At 36.7% G+C, this 23,801-nt stretch overlaps 2 protein-coding genes across 2 annotated transcripts in view; one reads left to right on the top strand and one right to left on the bottom strand.

The window, feature by feature from the left end:
- The window catches only part of sybl1 (synaptobrevin-like 1), a 27,051-nt gene extending 20,027 nt beyond the window's left edge, over nt 1-7,024 (top strand). The window contains exon 8 of the mRNA XM_039765915.1: nt 5,189-7,024. Coding sequence (XP_039621849.1) covers nt 5,189-5,251 — 63 coding nt within the window. The 3' untranslated portion in view covers nt 5,252-7,024. The remainder of the gene's footprint in view (nt 1-5,188) is intronic.
- A 5-nt stretch (nt 7,025-7,029) lies between these two features.
- LOC120537175 (calnexin-like) overlaps nt 7,030-23,801 on the bottom strand; it is a 53,584-nt gene continuing 36,812 nt past the window's right edge. The window contains exons 13-15 of the mRNA XM_039765914.1: nt 19,503-19,622; nt 8,925-9,024; nt 7,030-8,228 (exon numbers count right to left, since the gene is read on the bottom strand). Of these exons, the coding sequence (XP_039621848.1) occupies nt 8,200-8,228; nt 8,925-9,024; nt 19,503-19,622 (249 nt within the window). The 3' untranslated portion in view covers nt 7,030-8,199. The remainder of the gene's footprint in view (nt 8,229-8,924; nt 9,025-19,502; nt 19,623-23,801) is intronic.

Here is a 23,801-nt window from a genome sequence, read left to right as displayed (position 1 = left end):
TGTAAACGTTAGATACAAATCGGGAGTGTGCTCCCCTCGACTTTCTCGTATACTGAGATAGAGGAAAAGGTCGTCAGAACCACTTCCAGTTGCGCAATATTTCTCAAATATAATATCTCTGCTTCTCATCATAAATGATTGTGTATCAATATTATCAACTAGTTATCTCTATTTATAATCAAACTTTACATTAAAGTGATATTTTCTCACCTAGGGAAGTCAAGAAGGTGGTGGGATTTTTTCATGATTACATATACATTACCTAGATTACGTACAAAGTAAAAAGAGTTATAGTCACCTAAAAACATAGAAAAAGTGTTAGTATTATGTAATATTTGTTACAATAAATTGCTATTGGTAAAACTGCATTTAGTTGCATTTAATTATGATAATGATGATGGAAATAGAAAAAAAAAATCATAAAATTAAATGTATTACCAGAAACATGATGGGAACATAGCAGCTTATTGTTCCATTACATCTTTATATTTACATAGCATGTTTAATGTTTACATGTTATTCTTATACTGATGATGTATAAATTAAAATCAAATTAGTAGTTATTAAAAGTTTATGCATTTTAATGAATAGTTTTCAATATCTGTGTACACATTTATATTTCCATGATACAAAAAATTCAGATGGTTGTTTAAATAAAATACTACTTCTGGTTGAGTAATTTTTCTCAAATTTCATATCTTATATTCCTTTTTATCATTTTAAATATCTATACAAAATTTGAATTGTCTATCTGTAATTATGTGGCCCAAAAGTTGATATGATTCCTTATTTTTTTTATATAAAGCAGGTATACAAAATCTCATTGACCTGCAGCAGGTCAAAGCCTTTTCAAGTTATCGTGTTTACACACAGACAGAAATAATTTCAAAAATGGTATTTTCAGACTCGGGAAGGTCTAAAACGTCAAGATTCATCAAACTCTCAAGGTCGAATTTTATTTATTTTAGTATTTTTATCGGCAATAAACCTACTGAATTTCATTTTGTCTTTTTTTTTTTTTAAATGAACAAGTAACATCTGTGGTCTATAATTTTAATTTAAAAAATATCAAATATTAATATAGAACATGATGCTTCTATGAATCTGGTGATCTACAAGCTTAGTGTAAATCATTTTTTAAAGGGATTAAAAAGAGATTTAAAAAAAAATCTGTATTGGAATCCGCCAATTCTGTAACATTAAATCATTATTGACTCTAAAAAAACACTAATAATAAAAATAATGATGATAATATTATATAGTTATAAATAACTGTCAGATCAGTGCAAACTGATACAATAAAAAAGATCTGTGAATTTTTGTGTGGTTTGATCAAAGTACAGAAGCTAGCTACAGATGCTAATTCTTGCCCCTCGAAAAAATAAAAATGAATTTGCCTCATTTTGAAAAGATGCTGCCTGCTTGCTGCCAATATTATTGCAGTGACAGATTAAGCAGACACGTAGCATGCAATCAGTGCTGTCAAATGAGACAATGTAAAATTTAAACGTGGTTTTAATCAGGTTGTTTAGTTCAGATGTTTTAACATGGGCAGAGAGGTGGTGCACAGCTAGAGTTCTTGTCACACCATGCCATGAACTCCTGTTTGATTGCTAGCCTGGAGTGTGTCTGTATGAAGTTTGCATGTTTCCCCTTGTCAATGTGGACTGAGTGATTGTAACTATGGAAGGTTTTCTGTTTTACAGCTGGATATTAAAACCATGTTTTTAAGCTATCTCAGTTGCCAAAATATGCTAATTCCTTTATGTCAGTGAGTCAGTCATTTTCTAACCCGATTAGTCCCGAACAGGGTCGCAGGGGTCTGCTGGAGCCTAAACCAGCTGGCATAGGGTGCAAGGCAGGAGTAAACCCTGGACAGGGCACCAGTCCACTGCAGAGCGATCATGCACACCAACCACGCACACTGTGATACAAGGATGGAACATTTTTAAAATGTTAATTTTACTGAGTGAATGATTTAAATGTTGCTATAGCATATGTACAGTACAGTATATGACATAAAAAAAAACTTGTAGAAATGGGACTATATATAAGAAAAAACTTACATTTCTGTTACTACTATTATTAACACCATTGAAGTAGTGATTTCAGCAGTATTAAAAAAAAAAAAAAAAGAGAGAGAGAATTCTCTGAAAAAAATACATTTTCAAAGTTTGTAAATGGGTAAATAACAGTCAGCATCATAGCATATCCGGAATAATCATAATATAAAGGAGCACATGTGTGTAGTGATCTTATTGCTCACAAAATCAGTCACACAAGTAAAGTTTTTTGAAGTTAACCATTTGCTTAAACGTATTGTATCTTGCATTTTTGATTATACTGGCAGGTCTGAACAGTCATATTATCATGAGAAAATTGAGTTTTGCCACAATAAAATTATTTTATGTATTACATTGACAGATATACTGTACAACGTGAATGATTCAAAAAAATTGACAACTATAAAGAAAACTTTGTTTAGACTTTGAAAACCGTGAACATGTGGATATTCTTTGGCAAGTAAAAACAAAGCTAATAAAATGTGATAAAAAATGAAAAATAATTGTTGAAAAACTAAAAAGTAAACAAAAACTGAAAAAGGTGAAAAACTAAATAAAAGACACAATTAGAATGAAAATGTTAATAAACAGTAGAAAAACATCTTAAAACTAGAAAAACCTGCCAGCTAAGAAATTGTACATTACTTGAGCAATTACCATTTTCAGTTTTGCAATATTTCTAAATATTGGATGTGAAAAATGAAGAAAAATTTAGATGTGTGTAGGCCAGCTTTTTGCTTTTCTTTTTTTGTTGTAACATTTAATGATCTAATCAGAGGTTAAAGGGGAATACCACAGTATATTTTGCCCTCTTCTGTGTTGGAATTACATACAATTACAAATTAAGAGCCCTTTACTTGTGCACATTACATATTTCTTGCTGCTTCATATACATGAATGTTTTAAAAGCAGATGTGACCCTGAAGTTCTGTCTTTCCTGCATGCATGAGTATGTGTTTGTGTAAGCACTCGATTGGCACATGTGTAATCAGAAAAGTTTAATGGCAATTTAAAGAAAACATATCTGACCTCCTATACTAAATGTGAGATTCCTGAGCAGTAACTCACTAACTTTTATACACTGCACAGTGGAATCCATTCTCATTGGCAGCATTAACACCTTGGTAAATGGTGCCTGCTCAGCAGAAGATCATATAAATATTGCAGGCAGTACAGATCATTAACAGTACCAAGCAACCTTCCCATCTAAACATCTATATTGCAAACTGCTTTAGAAAGGCAAATGGGATTATTAAAGGCATAGCTTCTGTCCACAGATTGTAAGGTGTCCAAAAATTCAGTTGTAATAACATAATGTATATTTACATTGTATATACAGTATGTGCTAGATTCTATGAGTGTAGTTTTTTGTGTGTGTCTTTTGTTGGTATTACATTACTGTCACTATTCTGAAGAGAAGTTCAAGTGAGAATTTCAGTGTACTATGTAGAAAACAAGATGCACATGAACTTGAGAAAAGGTTTGCCCTAACCTTTAAAACACTCAACATAAATAACAGTTGCAGCTGCAGTCATCCACTCTGCTAGGTATGAAAGGCAGTGATGCAAGGAGCATTGTTGGGCGTCTTTTAAAATGGCAGAGTCACAAAAATTTCTTCTTTTCTGAAAATGATACCAATGTGCCTTTTTACAGCATTTGTGCAATCTCAAGATGCTCACCAATACTCGAGAAATTCTCGACTTGAAAAATGAAGTTTTACTTTTTTGGCTTATACTTTTTGGAATCCATTGTAAACTGCGAACACAGACACTTTTATTTTATTTCATTTCATTACACAGTTTACCAGGAAAAAATATTGTGCGCAGTAATTATAAAAAAATTACTTGTATACAGAAAATACAGAACTTATCCCTTAAACAATTGTTTCAAGAACCCACGATAGCTTCACTCCCAAAATACTTGACGGTCAATATGAACAACATCAGCAAGCCTAAATGAATTAATTTCATCACAGTCCTTCAGAAATAAAATCAAGGACAGAATGAAAACAGCATTTTTGCTAAAAACCGTGCCAGAATTTCATCTTCCCCCATCCTTTTATCTGCAGCAGAGAGAAATAAGTGGACACAGGGGACATGTATAGAACATTGACTATGATAAAAATAAGCATGGCAATGTGAACGACTGTATCTCAGTGACACCAGGAAGACTTGATGTACCAGCAACGAAAACCACCATCTTTTCCTGAACTTCTAAATCCATAACTTGAGGGTGAGTTTTGGGGAGACAACAAAAGCACACTAACTTGGTTAAGTCTGTGGCGTAGGCTTATTTATCACATACCACAATAAATGACATACATAAAGCCAACAACATTGTTCTCTGCTCATACACTTTTTAAACACTATGTTCTGGATATGATCTGGCCCTGCTCAGCTGAGAGAGTCATATTGTTATCAATAAACAAAGGTTCATGTTCCTGGTATGCTATAGAAGTATCTCAAGTTTCAGTCCTTGGAGGAATAGACCAGATGAAGTCTACAAACCGGTTGTAAATGTCCTATTCTAATTTTTAATATCAACTCTAACTCTGTGTTATATTTGTCAATATTAAATGTAAATGGTTTTTCTTATCACATTAAATAATATTTTAAACCATTTAGGTTCTGCAAAACACATTAGTGGTAATCATTATTTCCCCTTCCTGTTGTTGAGATGCAAATCTTTGCCAAACTTTGCATTTTGACAGCTTTGTTTTATTAATATTTTTGTTATTTTTAAATTTCGGTAAAATTGCAGCTCTGTTAGCAGATCTAATGAATGTAGGACCTATCTGTTATTGACTTGCTGTCTGTCATACCATTGTGACTTTGCCTGCTATTTATATATCAAGATTAAATCAATGTATAATCAGGATATTGTGTTTAGATATGCACTTATAAATCATTGCATTTCCATATTCTTAATACTCAATATTTTACTTTAGTACTTGGTATCCGGTTACCCCATTAATCTGTGAGGTGGCACAGAACCCCATCTTTAATTCATCATAACTATGTTTTTGTCCACTCAGAATTTCCTTTATAAACTGACCCCAAGGCCCCCTTTTTTTTTTTTGGTAACTACTATAATAATGATTAATTTTTTTCTGCTTAATATTTCAGGTTGTGATCTACATTATTGTGTCTGCAGCTTGTGGTGGACCAAGTTGGTCAAGTTGTGTATAAAAAAAAAAATATGTTTATATATTAATATTGCAAGAAGAGAGGAAAGTTGTGTTGGACCGTGACATTACTTCCCAGAAGAATGGTATCGTAACCAGTTTGACAACTATTGCCCGAGTTCTTTCATAGTCCATCTTCAGAATCCTATTTTTCCTCTTTTCTGTGTACATTTAAAGACTTCTACATTTAATCTTGCCTTATTTAACTATGATGAGAAAGACAAAAGGATAACACTTCTTTTATATGTAAGTATAAATATATACATAAACTTAAGGACATTGACTTTTCGAATATTGTATATACCTTAGTTTTACTCATGAAGAACTCTGTGTTTAAATAACCCTGTGTGTGTGTATGTCTATATGTATATATATATATATAAATAAAAACAATTGAGTGTATATATACATACATACATCTATAAATATAAAAATGTGAAGCAAATATGTTCTTAAGGTTTATGACAGTGGGCACAACCAAGTGAAATATAAATGTGGGATCTTGCAGCTGCTATTATATTACAAGAGAAAGTTTTATGTGCCTACAAGAGAAAAAACATTGCAGGTTCTGCATTATCACCAATGTTCACTGTGGTATATAGACATTTGTGTCACTTTAGTCTGAAGTATTTCTTTATTTTTTATTATTTTTAATTATAATACAGAAACTTGTATCCTTTACTAAAATTGTGAATTCACAAACTTTTTGAAATAGAATTTTTTTTCTTTCTTACTTTGTGAGAGGAAATTCAGATATCCGTAGTAAAGAAGTTGTAATCCAGTTGACAACATGTTCAAGAAATTACTTTGAGTTTTGTGTGTTGGTGTGAGAGGGCATACAAATATTTAGTTTGTGTTCCAAGTTTCCCCTCTTGTTTAATTGTGTGTCCTATTAACAGATTATATTTACATTACACAAAGTAACATCTTGTTGTTTTGGCTGATGAGCATTTCCAGCAGAAATCTGAATTGAACGAAGTGTTACTCATTTGTCTAAAAACATACTTGCACTTCTTTTGCAAACGGTTTTAGGATGACATTTTATTGTACTATGATATTTGTAACATTTCAATAATAAAACCATACATTAATTTACAAACATGGGAAATTGTAGTACTGCATTTATTGATGTACATAAATTGGGTTGTTAGCAATCAGTATTTTGAAAAAGATTTAGTACCAAATCCTACATGAATATTACAGTATTTATTCATCCTATGGGGAGAAACGGCTAGCAGTGATCTTTGGCTAAATGAAGTATTTTTATTTTTAAATGAGCCATAAAATACATCATTCATTTTGTACTTAACTTTGAGAAGGGGCTTGTTAATCCTCTATGTGTTTTATTTTTAGGGTTTATTTAATAATTTCCTGATCTTTAAAATTTGGACTTTTAAATGCTGTTATCAAGAGATGATGTGATACAATTTCTTTATGTCAGCGTAATTTCTTTTTTGTGTTTAGTTATTGAAAATAATTAAATGATTTGAGTTATTACTTGGGTATAATATTCACTTGTTTGAAGGCACTTTAAATTGTTTAACAAATGTGTACAATTGTATTTGAAAAGCTCAAGATACAACTGATGTTAACACAAATGTAAGTGATATATAAGGGGGCAATTATTCTACATTTACACAGAAACCATTTACTTGTGTTATTTTTTTTTTAATCAAAATGTCTCTTTGTATGTATGTACTGTATGTGTTTTGATCATGCACTATTACCTTGTTAAAATAAAGCCTGAACCATGATGGACAAGGGGATTGAATTTGAACAGTTAAACCCAGAGCTTCAGTTTTTTATTCCCTCTTTAACAAGTAGGCAAACATTCTCTTTTAAAGGAGCTTGTGACACTTGACTAGCCAAGCCTCTTTACACATCTAACTTCATATTTTCCATAATTCATACTAGTTCATAAAAAATATGAACTTTTGGAGCAAATGAACAGATTTAAATGAGTGAAAATATAGAGACATTAGATTATCAAAGCAAAACCAACAAATACCATATAGAAGGAGCAGCAAATCAAAAATGTAGTTGTTGAAACATGGAAAAGGCCAAATTGTCGTCATTTGTTTGGAATGTTTTGCCTAAATTAGATTGTTTATGGTAATAAAAATGTAAATACAGTATATACTGCATAATTAAACCATGCTAAAATTGTTTTAAGATTTTGAGCTTTACATTTGAGATTTCCATAATTACATGACCTTGAAAATTATATAATTTTTTTAGCTGATATCTTATTAGTCCAGTTCGCATGCTCAATAATAATCTTATTTATTCCAAACAGTACCATAAAAGCAACACCCTACATTAGTCCAGTAGGACTGTAATATATTGGCATCGGTCATATATCTGACTGACATGACATTCAAGGAATGTCTAATAAGCCAAAATGTCTGAACTCAAACCTAGTATATGTACTGTGCATGACTATGTTAACAGAATTACACCTGTCGTCCTTAAAGTTCGCATTTGTCCTGTGTGAGTGAGTGAGCTCTGCGGGAGGCTGCTATCACATCCAGTGTCGGTTTCTGCGTTACTTCTGATACTGGTGGGACAACATGGGGCCACCTGCAGACCTGTAATCGAAGAAAAAGCTTTTCAAAATGGACAAATGTATTTTTGACTTTGGGGAAAAACATGCATATTTGTGAATGTGTATGTAATACGAGACTCCTTGTCCTGTACATGCTAAAAGAGCTGAATACATCCAAAGGTATCCCTGTACAGTTTTAAAGTATTGATAATTCAAATATGGAGCACAATTTTGTTTTATTGATTTGTCCACAATGAAGTAGCTTTTTTCCAAAAAAAAAAAGTTGCACTGGTATGGATTATTGCATATAATTCCTGAAATCCTTTCCATAATCCTTCTTCTTGCAATGTAGTCCCTTCAGCTGAGCCCTCGGTGGTAGATCAGTGAATCAGGTACTGCAGATCTCTTCAGGTACAACCATCTTTTCTTCTTGAGACTGCAAATGAAAGACAGATCCTGTTTATTTCCCTTCCAAAATTATTACATTAGATTATCATAAATTTATCTGTCAAGAAAACATAGAATTTCATTTGTAACCCTTTTTTTAATTATCATTATTATTTCTCGGGTACTCCAGTTCTCTCCAACAATTCAAGGACATGCAGGTTGGGATGCCCAGTAACTCTGTGTAAAGTTAGCAGATACGAGAAATCTTCAATGCAGGAATGGGATGGTAACATGAAGCAGCCATGTCAGGCAAAAGTAGAGTAAGACTGGAAACCCAAAACCCCAGAAGCAAAGTGCCAGGCATAAGGATAAAACATAGAATTAGGCACAAGTGCCCTGAAAATGGTAAATTCTGATAAAACTGAGCACTGGTCTTGTGTTTGACTTGGATTTAAAGTTTGTACATCTAATATAGCAATATCTATTTATAAAGCTTCAGTGTTCTATTAAATTGTTAGTTTAAAGTTATTTGCAAATTAGCCGAGCACATGTTTATGCTGATTTGGATGAGGCACCACTCCATCGCAGGACACATTCACACCTATTTTGGTGTGACCAGTGTTATGCTGTTGGAGAGTGAGCAGACTGCAGCCTGAAGCCAAAACCTTGCAGCAGTGAGAGGAGAAGTACCATTACAGAACAGTATCTCTCCTGGGAAACAGTCCAAAATATAACCATTACTTACATGCTTGGGCGCTTGAGTTTCTCTCTGGGTCTACAGGGTCATCTGGCTGTGGATCATCTGTCTTTTTATAATAATAATCCTGATCTGGTGGACCAAATCGCTTTAGAAAAAAAAGAGCACAGCTTCTGTTAATGTATGTGTTCAATATTTACTTAATAAAGTGGAATTAGTCAACACCTGCCTAATATAGAAATAGTGAAGAAGTAACCATGCACAAGAGTTTGTCAAGAAAGGATTAAAGCTTTAGGTAAAAATGTAACAATTCAGATACAGATAAATGTCTGCCGGAATTTGGTGGGCTTTCGTCCACGAAGAATGAGAGCTAATAGGAGTTTGGAGAGCAATAGGTTTGAATTCTTTTAAATAAAACACCAGAGACTAGCAGCAGCTTCTCGAAACAAAGTTGAAGTTATCACAATACAGTAAGTCTTATTAAAAGCCTCTATGGTATTTTAGTAAAATATAATGCAGAATAAATGTTAGGTACAGCTGCTTTCGGCATAGTTTTCTAAAAATCAGTTGTGCTCTGAAGGCAGGTTGGCAGAACTTTAAGAAGTACACAACACCTGAGGGGATTGCAGCCACTTTTCTCATTGGTACAGTATATGGATTTAGAAGCAGAGTTTGGTTTCCATTGTCCTATCGTGACATATGGTCATCACTCCTTTTGATTCCTGCTTCACACAAGGTGCACGTGCCTAAGGGGTTGTTGCCTTCACTGATCTGTGGTGAAGTCACGGTTGCTGATTGGTTTGCACATCTTTTGGATGACAAAATCACAGTTGCGTGTCTCAGTGTGGTTTTTAAACAGCAGGAACTGATGCCACTGTTTAAAGTGACTTGGAAACACATTTGGAAGAAGAAAGTGTACAGGCAGTCATTTATGGATTTGAAAGAAACAGCATCAAATAGTTCAGAGAAAAAAACAAAATGAAAACACACACAATTCTTTAAAAAGAACAAGTAGCACCACAGTAATTTCCTCAATATCTTTGATGTGGTAAAAGTGTGATTGATAAACATGTCAATGCCTTCTTTGAGCCTTTTTTCTTATAATCAAAAAAACATGAACCATCAGTTTCACGTTTTCTGGATTTAGTGGAATGTTGGAATTTGTGCACTAAAAGGTGACACGTTGTGGTAAGAAAGGAGACGTTCTTTGACAGTGTGTGTACTCGCAGTGTTGTGGTTATTAGGGCACACATTCGATAAAAAATTTAAGTTCACTTTAGTGAAGTAGTATCAAAATCCAAAAGTGAGTCAGTAAAACAACATATTTTTAGGCATTATAGCTGTGCTTGTCGAGGGTTTCCAAATAATTCAAAATGGTTCAAATGCAGACTACAAGAAAGTCATTCAAGCAGTAGAATGACTCGTTGTATAAAATAAACTTCACAGTCCAAGCACCTTTGTTTAAAGAGTTTAGAGAAATTAAAAGCAAACCGTTCACATCAAAAAATAATTTAAAAAATGTTGCTAATACGCACAGAAAAAAAGAAATTAATCGTCAAATGATATTCTACTTGTAGCTGCCGAAATAAGGTATGGTCAAGCACGGGTAAAACGCGTGTCTAAAGAAATCTCACAGTCCAGAAGTTCATTTTGAAAATATTTTGTGAAAGTTAAAAGCAAATAATCCACACAAGAATAAAAGAAAAAATAGTTACACACGTAGAATAAAAGGCAAAAAAAGGGAAAAAATGTATCTAGTCTTAAACTTAGCTTTTCTTGAAAAACTTTAGTTATTTCTATATGTAAAAGTTCTTTACTTCTTCTTCCCTTCTTAAAGAGTCTTAAATTCTTATATACTTAAAGATTCTTAGCTTCTTCTTCTGTATGCTTTAAGCAAACGGCACAGCACGTGAATTAAGTGCTGTTTTCTTACATATTTACTTCACACACTCAAAAGACCCGTAGGTTGATTGGCACATAGGCATGTGCCGAGGCACGGTTTAAAACCTTATGCCTTCCATACCTTACTCAAGGCAAGGCTGTCACTAACTGAAGATTATTGTTTTAGTCAAAGCTGTTAGAAATGGCAGGAATATACCAATACAGTCCTATTTACGGGGGTTATAGGAACCTCCCATAGATTATGCATTGTCATCTAGTAAAATATTCATGAATCTTATAGAACTAGGAAAATGGCTCTTACACTACTTGTGGCTAAAGAATCTAAGTTTGATTTTTTAAAGTTTCTATATGTTATCTCATTCACCACACATACGTACATACAGTCAGAAGACAATACACCCATAATGCCTTTCTGTCTAACAGTTAACATTTCTCTCTAGCTGGCTTACTTCAATCTAAGAGCTATACTATTGTCACACAGGGCTAATATTAAGAACATTCCATTAACTTTTACCTTATAGGGGTTTAAACTGAATCTTTCGTTATCTACCATATGTTAAAGCTACATTATATTTAAATTTAAACTAATCCAAAAACTAAGGTAAATTTACCATTAACATTAACTTACATTACTTGCAGGTATAAATAACAAAAAGAGCGTCAAATATACCTACAAGACATTCTTATGAAGGAAAAAATTGCCTTTGTATAAAGGTGTTTATTTTTAGACTGCACCTGAAGTGTTGGTTTTACAAGCACAATTATCGATCATGGAATAGGCGATTAGGTTGTGTGCCCAAGTAATGTTTTTAAGGTGCGAAACATGGCCTAGAAGGCAGTGCCATGTAGCTACATTATACGATTGCTAGTTGGCATCTTTTGGTCAAGGGAGCTTGAAAGCTGTAACTCAACTTGGTTAATTTAGGAAAGCAATCTTCTTTAAAAATTAAATATTAAAAAACAATATGGAGTGGTCCATACAGTACTTCCTTGTAAATTCCACTTTAGTGATACTGCAGGAAATCACTCAATGGCATACTTTTGAGGGTGTGACTGCATTTCTCCCAGTTGATTCTGGGGTTCGTCAGGCATGTGCTCTTGCTTCTACTCTGCATGGACTTGGTGTTTGGGAAGGTCGTGGGGTCCAACAGCTGTGGGGCATCTATTGGTGAAGAAAGATTCACTGATCTTGACTTTGCTGATTATGCTGAGATCTTCGCGGAGTCAATGGAGGCTTTGATTGGGGCACTCGAGAGACTGAGCGAGGATTCTGAGTGTCTGGGCTTGCGAGTGTCCCGATAAAAAACGAGGTCCAGGTCTTTAATGATCTCTTGGGCACATCCATCAGCAGTGTGTCTGTTTCTGGAGTGAGTGTCAACCTTGTTGAGAGATTTACTTACCTTGGTAGTGACATTCATGTCTCTGGTAACTCGTCCTATGAAGTAAGTAGGCAGATTGGGAGAGCATGAGGGTCATGAGGTCGCTGGAAAGGGGTGTGTGATGCTCTGATATCTATGCAAAGGACAAAGGTCCAAGTCTTTAGAGTCCTGGGGCCTCATGTATAAACCGTGCATACACACAGAAATGTTGTGTAAGAACTTTTCCACGTTCAAATCACAATGTATAAAACCTACACTTGGCGTAAAGCCACGCACTTTTCCACGGTACTTCGTACCTTATCGTACGCAAGTTCTTTGCTCGGTTTTGCAGACTGGCGGCACCCAGCGTCAAAGCAGTGCTACTGTTCCTGTGTGGTTACTCTTTTATTTTCCTGACGCGGCTTTATAAATGCACTGAAACTAACCGCATATTGTTTCTTAGTGTAATACATCTGATTGTAATTAACTTGTAACGATATAATGGTCCAGGGAATAGCCATAGTATTCTAAATACCATAAATGCTTTAACGTTGTTACTCTCACTGCACCTACTTCTTCTTCTTGTTTCAGCTGCTCCCATTAGGAGTTGCCACAGCGGATCATCTTTTTCCATATTACTCTCACTGCACCACTCGGAGTATTTATATCACTGTATCTGAGTGTGAATCACAGCAGCAGCTGATCGGAAAGAGAATTATCGGTATACGGCATCAGGCACACGCTGTCTCAGCCACGACAAAACGTTTCCAAGCCTTGCCTGCACGGACCTCGTGGTTCAGAAACAGTTTCATCCCAAGAACTTTAAACGCACTCAATCAATTGCTCCTTGTAGAACTGTTTGTACTTATAAGTACAATTACCTCACTGTAAACTTGCACTACAGTTATAATATTACACAACCTGCACCACTTTATAAAGCGTGTATTTACATATGATGACGATATCATTTTTAAGATAAATGCAGCAAAATATGTTTATTATATTATACAGATAAAACTTTAACTTCATTTAAATAATCTATATTCTTCACTGGGACTGGCGTGAAGAATAGAATAAATATGTACTACGAAGGTATTTCAATGTTCCTTAAATGTTTTAAAGAATCGGCACTCTAAGCTTACAGATGGCTTAACGTCTATTACTGAGCTGATTGTGTGGCGAACAGTTACTTGGAGAAAGAAAAGCAAGGACTGCAGAGGCGGCCATGCCAATATATATTGAATATAAAACAGAAAGAGAAAATAACGACACAGCTAAAAATGCAGCGGCAAATTTCGACAAAAGTTAAACGCTTGTGTCATGAGCACGAGGTGGCTATGCAGTGTCCGCAACGGACATGGCCATCCACTGTACATAAGATACCATATTGACATTGGCGGGCTGAAAGGGCCACCGGTTCTTTCTCTGCCCAGGGCCGCCACAAGCCTAGAGCCTCCCCTGAGTACTGCTGCAATAAATAATTTCATTGAAGGTCGCGCACAATCACTGAACCGTGAAACCCATGTTTAATAACGTGCTTTAACTCCTATCATCATGAAAATGATATCACGTATACATCTCAGTATTTTAGTTATTCAGAGAGCTGTAATATCATGAATGTAATGGATTCTGTGTCCAGTCGGAGGAGAGAGACGGTTTAAGAAGTAAGTAGTGATTCACACACATAGAGCACATAGAAGATCACTTACAAAACAAAGCATTTAACATGCTTACAATGTGATTTGAGAAACTGGTTAATTAAACGATTTTAAGATGAAGTTTATGATGTTCTACTTTTAATGACAAAATAAACTACATGAGTAAAGTGGAAATTTCGAGATTGAAGTTGACATTAAACAAAATATATGTGTACCTGGTTATAATGTATGCTTTCGCACACATGTGCACATGGGAGGCTGCTGAAGGGCTCACATAGGGATAATTCCATGCCAGACCAGGGGGTGGCAGAGTGCCCTTATCCTTCCTCTTTTTCATCGTCAGACCAACCGCAGCAGATTTCGCCTGGACTCGAGGATGTCACTTCTGGTTCCGGGTCCAATTACATCACTTCCAGTTCCTGCCCAGCTGACATCACTTCCTTGCCCGGCTTTAAATCTGCCATGTTTGCCTATTGTTGACTTTCTATTGTTGCAATGAAGTCTGTTGAGACATGTCATTTGGAACCAATCTTTCATTTTGCCAGCCTGATATCAAGCATAGAGGTGGCTCCCCCCAAACCTCTTTCTGTGTCTGTTCAATGATTTCACAATATATTTACCGTATATACTCGCATATAAGTCGGGTCTTAAAACCGGAAAAATCGATCTTAAAATCAGACCCCAACTTATACGGCCGTTCAAAAATGCAACACTTAATTTTTTTTACATCTTCGTGCTTCCTCCAGTCTCGCACCAGTTTCTCAGACACATCAAACTTTGTTGCAGCAGCGCAGTTACCAATTTCTTTTGCTACTTCAACGACTTTTAATTTAAAACCAGCTTCATATTATCTTCTGATTGAACGCTCCATTGTAGATAAGGCTTTTCATGTGTGATGCATTAGTTAACTGACAGGAGACAAAAAGTACAGATAAGAGGAGAATGTCCATAACCTTGTACCGCTATCCCCGGGGCAAACAACTAAACCCGAGTTAAGGCACGATTAGAAAACTGCTAGTGTAAAGCAGTTCAATATCTATCGGGCAACGTGACCAACGCTCATCCTTTTATTGACCCCACCACCTGTCCCAGCCTAGCATTAACCACAAGCCATGACACCAAATAAAGAAGAAGCTAAAGAACAAATATATTATTTTACATATATAAAGAAAAACAAAAAAACAAATAAATACCTAACAATCGAAACCCCCTCTCTCTGGTTTAAACACGTGATGTTCGTAAATAAGAAAACCCAGACTGTCCAAATGGGTTTACTGTCCTTATTGTTCAGGGCAAAGAGAAACCCTAACGGAATACGCTGGCTGTCGAGCCGATAACAATAAAGTTTAGTCCTACCAATTCAAGATATTCGTCAGCGAAATCAAAGAAAAAAGAGTCCGTCTTCAGAGACGAGTCTCCCTTGTGTCGCTGAGTCTCCCAAAAAGAAAAAGAACTTGTTCCAGCAGATCCATTTCTTGGCGCTACCTTGTCCTTCTCTTTGCTCCGCCACAAGATGTCTCCCTTTCCCCCTTCTTTTCCGGCTTTTAAGTTTTCAACACCAACCGCCCTGTCCGAGTTATGACCTCCCCCTTAAAGGTGTATTTACAGCATCCTTTTTCCCTGTAATGCACCCAAAGAGGCAGCAACCGCCCACAGAATAATAGCACATGTGGCATCCGCTACAACCTTTGATTCTTGTGTCTTTTTTTTTCCATTTTTCAGCCACTTTTGTTGGCTTTCTAGCCTGTTTCCTGCTACTCCCTAAGGTTGTCACCAAGTTTGCAAAGCAGCAGGCGTGAGAAGTGTGGAAGAATGATTTTAGGGTAGGATAGCTTTCATCTTAAAGGAATAGTATAAAGGCTTAATAAATGTCAGAACCCTTCTCAGGCATAACAGGAAACCAGATAAAGACCAAGTGAACAACAAAATGTACTGAAAGATGATTAAGAGATGACTAAGAAGTCAGCAGATGTTCTGCAAAGAACCAGAATGGACAATTGTTATATGCACAGAAATTCCAATGGTGGTAGCTCATCTCAAAAGGTATAAGAAGAACCAGAATATAATATAGCAGACTTTTATTTTATATAATTTGAGTGTAAACTAACGAACCAACCACAGTAAATGTATGCATTGATTGACACTGTATGTAAATTCAATAGTTTATAAAATGAACCTCTCTTGCATCTCTGATCATTCTGACCATGTAGTAACAGATTGCTTTTGAAGAATGCTCCAAGTAGTAATTTAAAGATATGATTTGTCCTGTTAGAGGATGTTTTATTCTTTAATAAGATTTAAATTACTACCACTGAAACAACTTTCTCCGAGTGCCCGTGCAAGACTGGCTATAGGTAAGCATTACATTTCAGCGTCTTCTTGGTTGCAATTATGTCTGCAGTTAAATTCCTGTCACTTTAATATCTGTTAGGCTTCCCCGTCAGGGGTTGTCTGCTTCATAGTAAACAGATGTTTGGGAGCCATCGCCAAGATTGCTGGGGATCACCCTACCAGCCTGAGTAAAGACTCCAGTATTGGAGAAGTTAACTCTTTGAGGGCTGAATATTTTTTCCAAAAAACTTTTGTTTACTGAAAAGCACACAAAGCAATGGTTTCACACATAATTCAACATAAAATGTCTGTTGCTATGTGCTGTGGCTGCTGTTGGTGCACGTTCAGCATTTCTGGCAGCAGTGGCTGCATGGGGGCACCTCGATGGCCAGCAGGGATGCACGGCCACGATCAGCTGGGGACCGATCAGATGATGCTGGTACCTCACTTTGATATCCATCTCCAGATCACTTGCATCAAACTCGGAGTCCGACAAGTCACAGTCCTATTCAACGAAATTACATAAGACATCCATGGAGTATTTTGCTCTGCACATTCGCTTTGGTCACTCAACAGATGTCAGTGCCATTTTAGAGGTTGTTTGCTCTTTGCTACTCATGCACACATAGGGAATCGAGGTTAAATCAACAAAGCTATATAACTTTATTTCTAGCAAAGAGAGTCAAACTAAAATGTAAGGGTGAGTTTTGTTGCAGTTTACAGCTGATTACTGTCCTCTACTTCTGAATTTTGACAAAAGTCGACATCAGCCCTGAAAGAGTTAAGTGTTTGCCTTTAATAAATATGGTTTGGTCTTGTGATATTACAGAAGGAAGCACTTTCTCAATCCTTCTGGCTATAATTTTGGAAATTATCTTAACAGCATTATTCAGAAGAGAGATTGGTCTATCTAGCTGTGGCATCTGTAATGAATGAAGAAAGTAATTAAGATTTTTGTCTCATCTTGTATTGGAGAGCCTCTGCCCTGGCTACAGCCTGTAGAACAGGACAGGGCTGCATGTTGGTGCTGGCCAATCACAGATCACCTTTGTTGGCCAATGCAAATGAGGTGTTGCCTTTACGGAGTGTTTAAACCCATACCCTTTCATTCTCGTGTCTTTCCTTATTTTAACCACCTCTGTTGGCTGACTAGCCTGCTTTCTGCTTTCTCTTCACAGGAGTGAGGTCACCTCTTAGGGGTCTGTCCTTGGACCAATACTTTATTTGATTTATATTAACAGAATAAATTTTGGTATAGTTAGCAAACTAAAATTGGAGGAATGGCAGACACTGAGGTGTCTTCAAAATAAATTCAAAAAGACCAGAGGCCTCTTTTTTAAAGCTTGCATATGCACATAAAGAGCCTCAAAACGTACATACACGTCTTCCCATGCAAACATCAGGATTTATAAAAGGAAAACTTAATGGGGAAACATGCATATATTTGCAGCAACTCTGACCCATGTGTACTCAACATTCCAGAGAAACTGGGAAATGACGACTCCCCCAATCAAATAGGGATAGTCAGAAAAGCCGGCTCGCATTATAATTCATATCACAGAGCTGTTGTTACAATGTGTATATAACTTGATAAACAAATTACACCTCAAAAATAATATGATGTAGACTATGTTTTCTTTTTTAAAAAAAGAAATACTACCTTATTTGCATTAAAAACTTTTTTGGTTTTTCATCAGTTTATATTGGCTGCCTGTTGTCACTTCTCAGGGGAGTAGCCAACAGGTCGGGAATATCGAAGCCAAGCTTCACTCTGTCATGCTAGCTGTGCCAAAAGCCATTAACTGACTGGTGAGGCACTACATCCAGTTTTCATATAGTGTGGGCATACATATATAAAACATCACATGTTTTTGTCAACATTAGAAAGCAATTTGCAGCAGAGCAAATTACTGTACTAATGTTGCAATAAGGGCACCTAGCGGGAATGAAGCTGCTTTTGTTAACATGACCTTGTGCTCTCAGTTACGGAGCACAGACAGATACTTTTGAATGCAGGTGGTGGCGTCTCGATACATCAGGAGAGAGGCTGCTCTACCAGCCAATGAACTTCAGCAGCATCCTAATTGCCTACTGTATGTATGAGGTTGATTAGCATGCTGCATATATAGATTGGTGCAGTGCGGCATTTATGTATGTCTATTTACAAGGTGATTGCGATTTATAAATGGTAAATTGATGTTTTTCGGCAAACTCATATTTTCACATTCAAATCCTAGCAAAGTTTTACAAATGAGGTCCCTGGACAAGCTTCAGAACTGGGTGATCACTTGGAAAAATGCAGTTTAATGTAGAAAGGTGCAAAATGCTACACATGAACAAAAGGAGCATCAGTTATAAATACAAGATGGAAGACACCGTCCTAAAGGAAGCCACCTCTAAAAAGAATTTAGGGGTTTATATTGGCTCAAGATTTATATCATCTAAGTAATGTGAGGAAGGGATTAAAAAGTCAAATAAAATGTTAAGTTGTATTGTAAAAACTGTTAGAAATTAAGGGACATAATGTTCAGAATGTTTAATACACTATTGAGACCATATCTGGATTACTGTGTGCTGTTCTGGTCACCATGCTACAGAAAAGACATAGCAGCACTTGAAGTTGTATAAAGGAGGGCAAACAAGTGCACCCCAGGACTTAAGGACATGTCCTCCTGTGACAGACCTGTTTAGTCTAGAGCACAGGAGATTGCATGGGGACCTGATCTAGGCTTTCAAAATTTTCAAAGGTACCAATAAAGTAGATCAAGTAGAATTCTTTCAACTTAAGGGTGAATCACTAACTTAAGGACACCAATGGACTTCAAGGAGAAGAGTTTTTAAGACTGAAGCCAGGAAGCACTTCTTTACACAAAGAGTTGTGAGAATTTGGGACAAACTACCGAGACATGATGTTGAAGCAGAAACCTTAACAACCTTTAAGAAGCATCTGGATGAGATATTAGGACAGCTTAGCTATTAGCTAAACTAACAAGTTTGATGGTCTGAATGGTTCAAATTTCTTATTTCAAATGTTCTTATTAGTTGTTCCAAAAGCTGTAGACCCCTTTAAGAATGTCATTAAGTCAGTGTGGTTATGGTCTGAAAGTATGGCAGTATATCATGCCACACGTGTACGACAGTCAAAGTCAAGTGACAGTCAAAATTCTGGAGAGCTTTGAGGCTAAGAGGTTTGAATTTGTGCTTCACCAAGGCTTGATCTTAATGCACCTACTTTGGTATGTGATGATGTCCATTACACAAGGTCATTATGAAGCTCATCCAGTAAACTGCCCACAACACAACCACCAACTGACAAGTCTCTTTAGTTTGTACTGTTATGGCAGGACAGCCTACAGGTTGCTAAAATGGTTTCTTACCTTGTCTGGCCAGCAAATGCTGATGAAAAGGACCACTGGTAAGGCCACAGTAAACACATAGAGTCCCCAGAGCCATGGCCGCTTTCCTGCTGCCGCTAACAGCTTCGAGAAAATTCCTGGCTGAAGAGCAAGGGGAAAGCAAAATTAGAAATGAGTTACGTGCAAGACGCCTTGCTTCATGCTCGCGATGCCCACCTTTTCTGCTTTGACTTCCTCTTAAAGGCTTCCACTGACATCTAAGAGTCAGTCTGACTGTTAACTCTGAAAGGACGTTTTGTGAATTTGTATTTTTTTGCCATCAAATATATGGGGTCCATCTTACGGTACCAACTCTTTATATTCTCCTTACGTTTTTTTTTCTTTAAATATGAATTCACTAAACAATCCAAATCAGTTTCCTGAATTCTTGTATTTCTAGTACGCAAAAATATACATCAGCCTGTTTTTAGCCTGCAATTTAACAAAGTTTAGTTAAGTTTAAACAAAGGGCACCACAAGCCCTGTGCCCTTTGTCCTGTGCCCTGTGCCCTGTGGCCGATTGCTGAATTTCACAGCTGCACGCAATGGCAACGGGAAGGGGACATCCTATGCATGCGACCTTAACAAAATGTAAGCAATTACACAAACAAATCAATTCCTGAGTAACAAATCTGGAATAATATAAAATAGTGATTTGAAAAATTAAGAAAGTGTGCTTACCAAATAAAAATGTGAGGGAAACTTTCACATTAAAATTTTGAATTTGCGGGAATTACATTTGACATACTGTGATCCTGTACTGAATTTCAAGCCCTGATAATATAATATAATATTATGTAATATAATATAATATAATATAATAGGCTTCATTACATTTGTCTATGCCATTTCTTCTCAACAAAGCAGGGAGAGCTGGTCTTGCCACTCACTCCAAGTCATCGATGGAGTGGTAAAGCAGCTTTGGAATAACATCACAGACCATCCCATACAACAACAAAGGGAGGTGCTTCTTGATTCCTCACATCACTTTACCATCAAGTGAGCCATCACTATTATTTCAAATGAGTTTCCTATCATGTTTTTATTGAACCATTAATAAGGTTATTTCAACTAAATTAAAACAAATAAACAGATACTACAGTAACCTTGTGCCAGATGGAAGTGGGAAAGACTTGACAACGAGACTGATGGGAGCGGCCCTTCACAACGCTACAGGCTTTGCAGATGCCACACTTTATAAAAAGGTGTCTTTAATGGAGGGCAGAGAGGTCCCAAAGGTCTTTTCTGCCATGTGCACTATCTGTTGAAGGCCCCTGCAGTCAGAGACACTGTGGTTCCCAAACCACATAGTGATGCAGCTGGTAAGAATGCTCTTAATGGTGCCCCAGAATAATGTGGTGAGAATGGGTGGAGGTATTTCTCAGCCTCCAAAGGAAGTAAAGAAGCTGCTGATCATCAGAGGTGACTGTGTGTAGAGGGTACAGACCTATAAATACCTGGGAGTGCAGCTGGATGATAAATTTGACTGGACTGCCAATACTGATGCTCTGTGCAAGAGAGGACAGAGACAACTATACTTCCCTAGAAGGATGGTGTCCTTCAACATCTGCAATAAGATGCTGCAGATGTTCTATCAGATGGTTGTGGCGAGTGCCCTCTTCTATGCGGTGGTGTGCTGGGGAGGCAGCATAAAGAAGAAGGACGCCTCAAGCCTGGACAAACCTGTTGAGGAAGGCAGGCTCTATTGTAGGCATGGAGCTGGACAGATAGACATCCGTGGCACAGTGACGGGTATAGAACAGGCTCCTGTCAATCATGGAGAATCCACTGCATCCACTGAACAGGATCATCTCCAGACAGAGGAGCAGCTTCAGTGACAGACTGCTGTCACTGTCCTGCTCCACTGACAGACTGAGGAGAAGCAAACCCGGGTCTCGTAACTGCGAGGCAACAGCGCTACCCACTGCGCCACCGTGTGGCCCTCAGTCCATTCTCCTTGAAAAAATGACCTCATAAAAAAATGGGAGAAAACCTCAATGATGTTTTGCGTTTAATAATCTGAAATGGCATTCTTAGTCTGAGTATATGGCAGTTGTAGAACAGTGCAGATGGTAGCGTGTCAGACTGCTATGAGTGGTATTGTGGGTAGAGTCCTACTTGTATTCTTTTTAATGTACATCTTATTTGTGTTTTAGATAGAAAAATATATAGAATAGAATAATTCTAAATAATAGAAAAAAATAATTACTGACAGTACATAAGTGGAATTCTCTTGAAAAATAGTCACACTATTTGTATTCATTTTGTACGTGTTAAGACTTACACTAAGTTTGTATTATTTTATTGTCTGTCAGCATGATAATTTATATATTTATACATTTATATATATACATTATATATATATACATTTTTCATTACTGTAATTTAAACTTATTGTATTACCATTCATAACAATAACTGTCTTTATTTATTGTGCATTTACATGCTAACATTTGCACTGGATGTGACGAGGATGGATAGGAAACGAATACATTAGAGGGTCTGCTCAGGTGGGAAGGTTGGAAGACAAAGTCAGAGCGGCGAGATTGTGTTGGTTTGGACATGTGCAGAGGAGAAAAGCTGGGTATATTGGGTGAAGGATGCTAAAGATAGAAATGTCAGGCAAGTGGAAAGGAGGAAGGCCTAAGAGAAGGTTTATGGATGTGGTGGGAAAGGAAATGCAGGTGATGGGTGTAACACACTGGCGCACTGGTGCGCAGTGGAATTTTCTAGGGGCGCCGCGAAAACTTTTGTAAAATATTTAAAATTGCTAGTGTTTTTGAAGTTTTGGTTGATTAAAAAGATAATGTTTCAAATATATATATATTTTATGTTGGAAAAACAGATAACGGAACACTTACGGAAATGAAGTCTAAGAAACGCGAGAGACTTCAAGTGTTCGACAAGGAAATGCGCGTCTGTCTTTCGAAAATTGATCCTCCCATCAATCTGAAATGTGCTGAAAATCTATCTCAACGTTCACATTAATTAAATTTAAGATTTATCCTTGATTGCTGTATTAATAAAATGTCTTTCAAACTTGTAAAATTAAACGATTTTTATTGGCGATTGTCCACAGATTGTGTCGTCACGACTTTATTTATGGGCAGTCCCTCAGGTGCGCCGCGAAAGAAAATTTTTGGACTTAATGCGCCGCAACTCGAAAAAGGTTTCCTTTCACTGGTGTAACAGAACAAGATGCAGAAGACAGGGAGATATGGAAGAAGATGATCCGCTGTGGCAACCCCTAACGGGAGCAGCCGAAAGAAGAACATGAAGAAGTTCTTTATTAGTTCATATATCTGACTTGTTTTTTTTCACAATTATTAAGCTGGGAGTTTAAAATCCAGTTCTAAAAAGTCTCAGTTTCTATTAGTATTATTTATGATAACTGGCTTATCTATTCCATATGATAAACAAAATACATATTTGAAATACTGCTGCTATAATATTTCATAGCTCCGTGGCTCCTAATTTGCATGCTATTTCTCATAATGTTTTATCCTGTAGAGCACCCTCAGTTGGAGAACACATCTGAACATGGATAGCTAAAAGAATGAGTGGGTTAGCTAGAGCCTGCACAATGGGCATGTGGACTGAATGAACAGGAGTTCTGCCTTATTGTGAGAATCACTGGCAGCCCAGAACAGTCCTAGCCATCTGAATCTTTAACAAGAGGACGGTTGATAAGGATGTAAGATGTCCCCTAGAGGGCAGTGTGGCCTTGACTGTGTAAATCTTGGAGAAAATGGAGGATTCCAAGGAGTGAATACCCAGCTGGAGTATAAATGCGAGTGACACACTCCAGTCTCCAGTAGTCAGGAATGAGAACTGTTACCCTACTTTCTTTGCTGAAAAATCAAAAGGGCCCGTGAACTGCATGAGCAAGCAGCTTTAATTGATATAGTGCCTGTCCATACTGAACACCTTCCATAGGCACTTCACAATTACAGCAACACAAACCAATTGTTTTCATTTATATTTATATACTGTAGCATAGGCAAATTAATTAACTTGCTTAAGATCACACACTGAGTCAGAAGTTGTTGAACATGCAGCTACAGGGTTTGAAAGCCCAGGCCTTTGTCACTCTAACATCTTTCCTCTTGGCTGGTAATAAAACTGAATATCACATAAGGTTAGCTTCAGGATGTGTGTCACGTTCCTAAACACGATTCCTTTCCATAGATACACCCAGCTTGGCACCACCATCAAGAAGATACAGTACAGATGAGGTTATATTACAGCATCTAGTGTCTCTCCCATTATCCAGTATCCTGA

The sequence above is a fragment of the Polypterus senegalus genome, chromosome 10 (genome assembly GCF_016835505.1).
Source record: "Polypterus senegalus isolate Bchr_013 chromosome 10, ASM1683550v1, whole genome shotgun sequence".
NCBI classification, from domain to species: domain Eukaryota; kingdom Metazoa; phylum Chordata; class Cladistia; order Polypteriformes; family Polypteridae; genus Polypterus; species Polypterus senegalus.
Note: the sequence above shows the minus strand (reverse complement) of the source record. Positions and strands in the feature narration are given on the sequence as shown.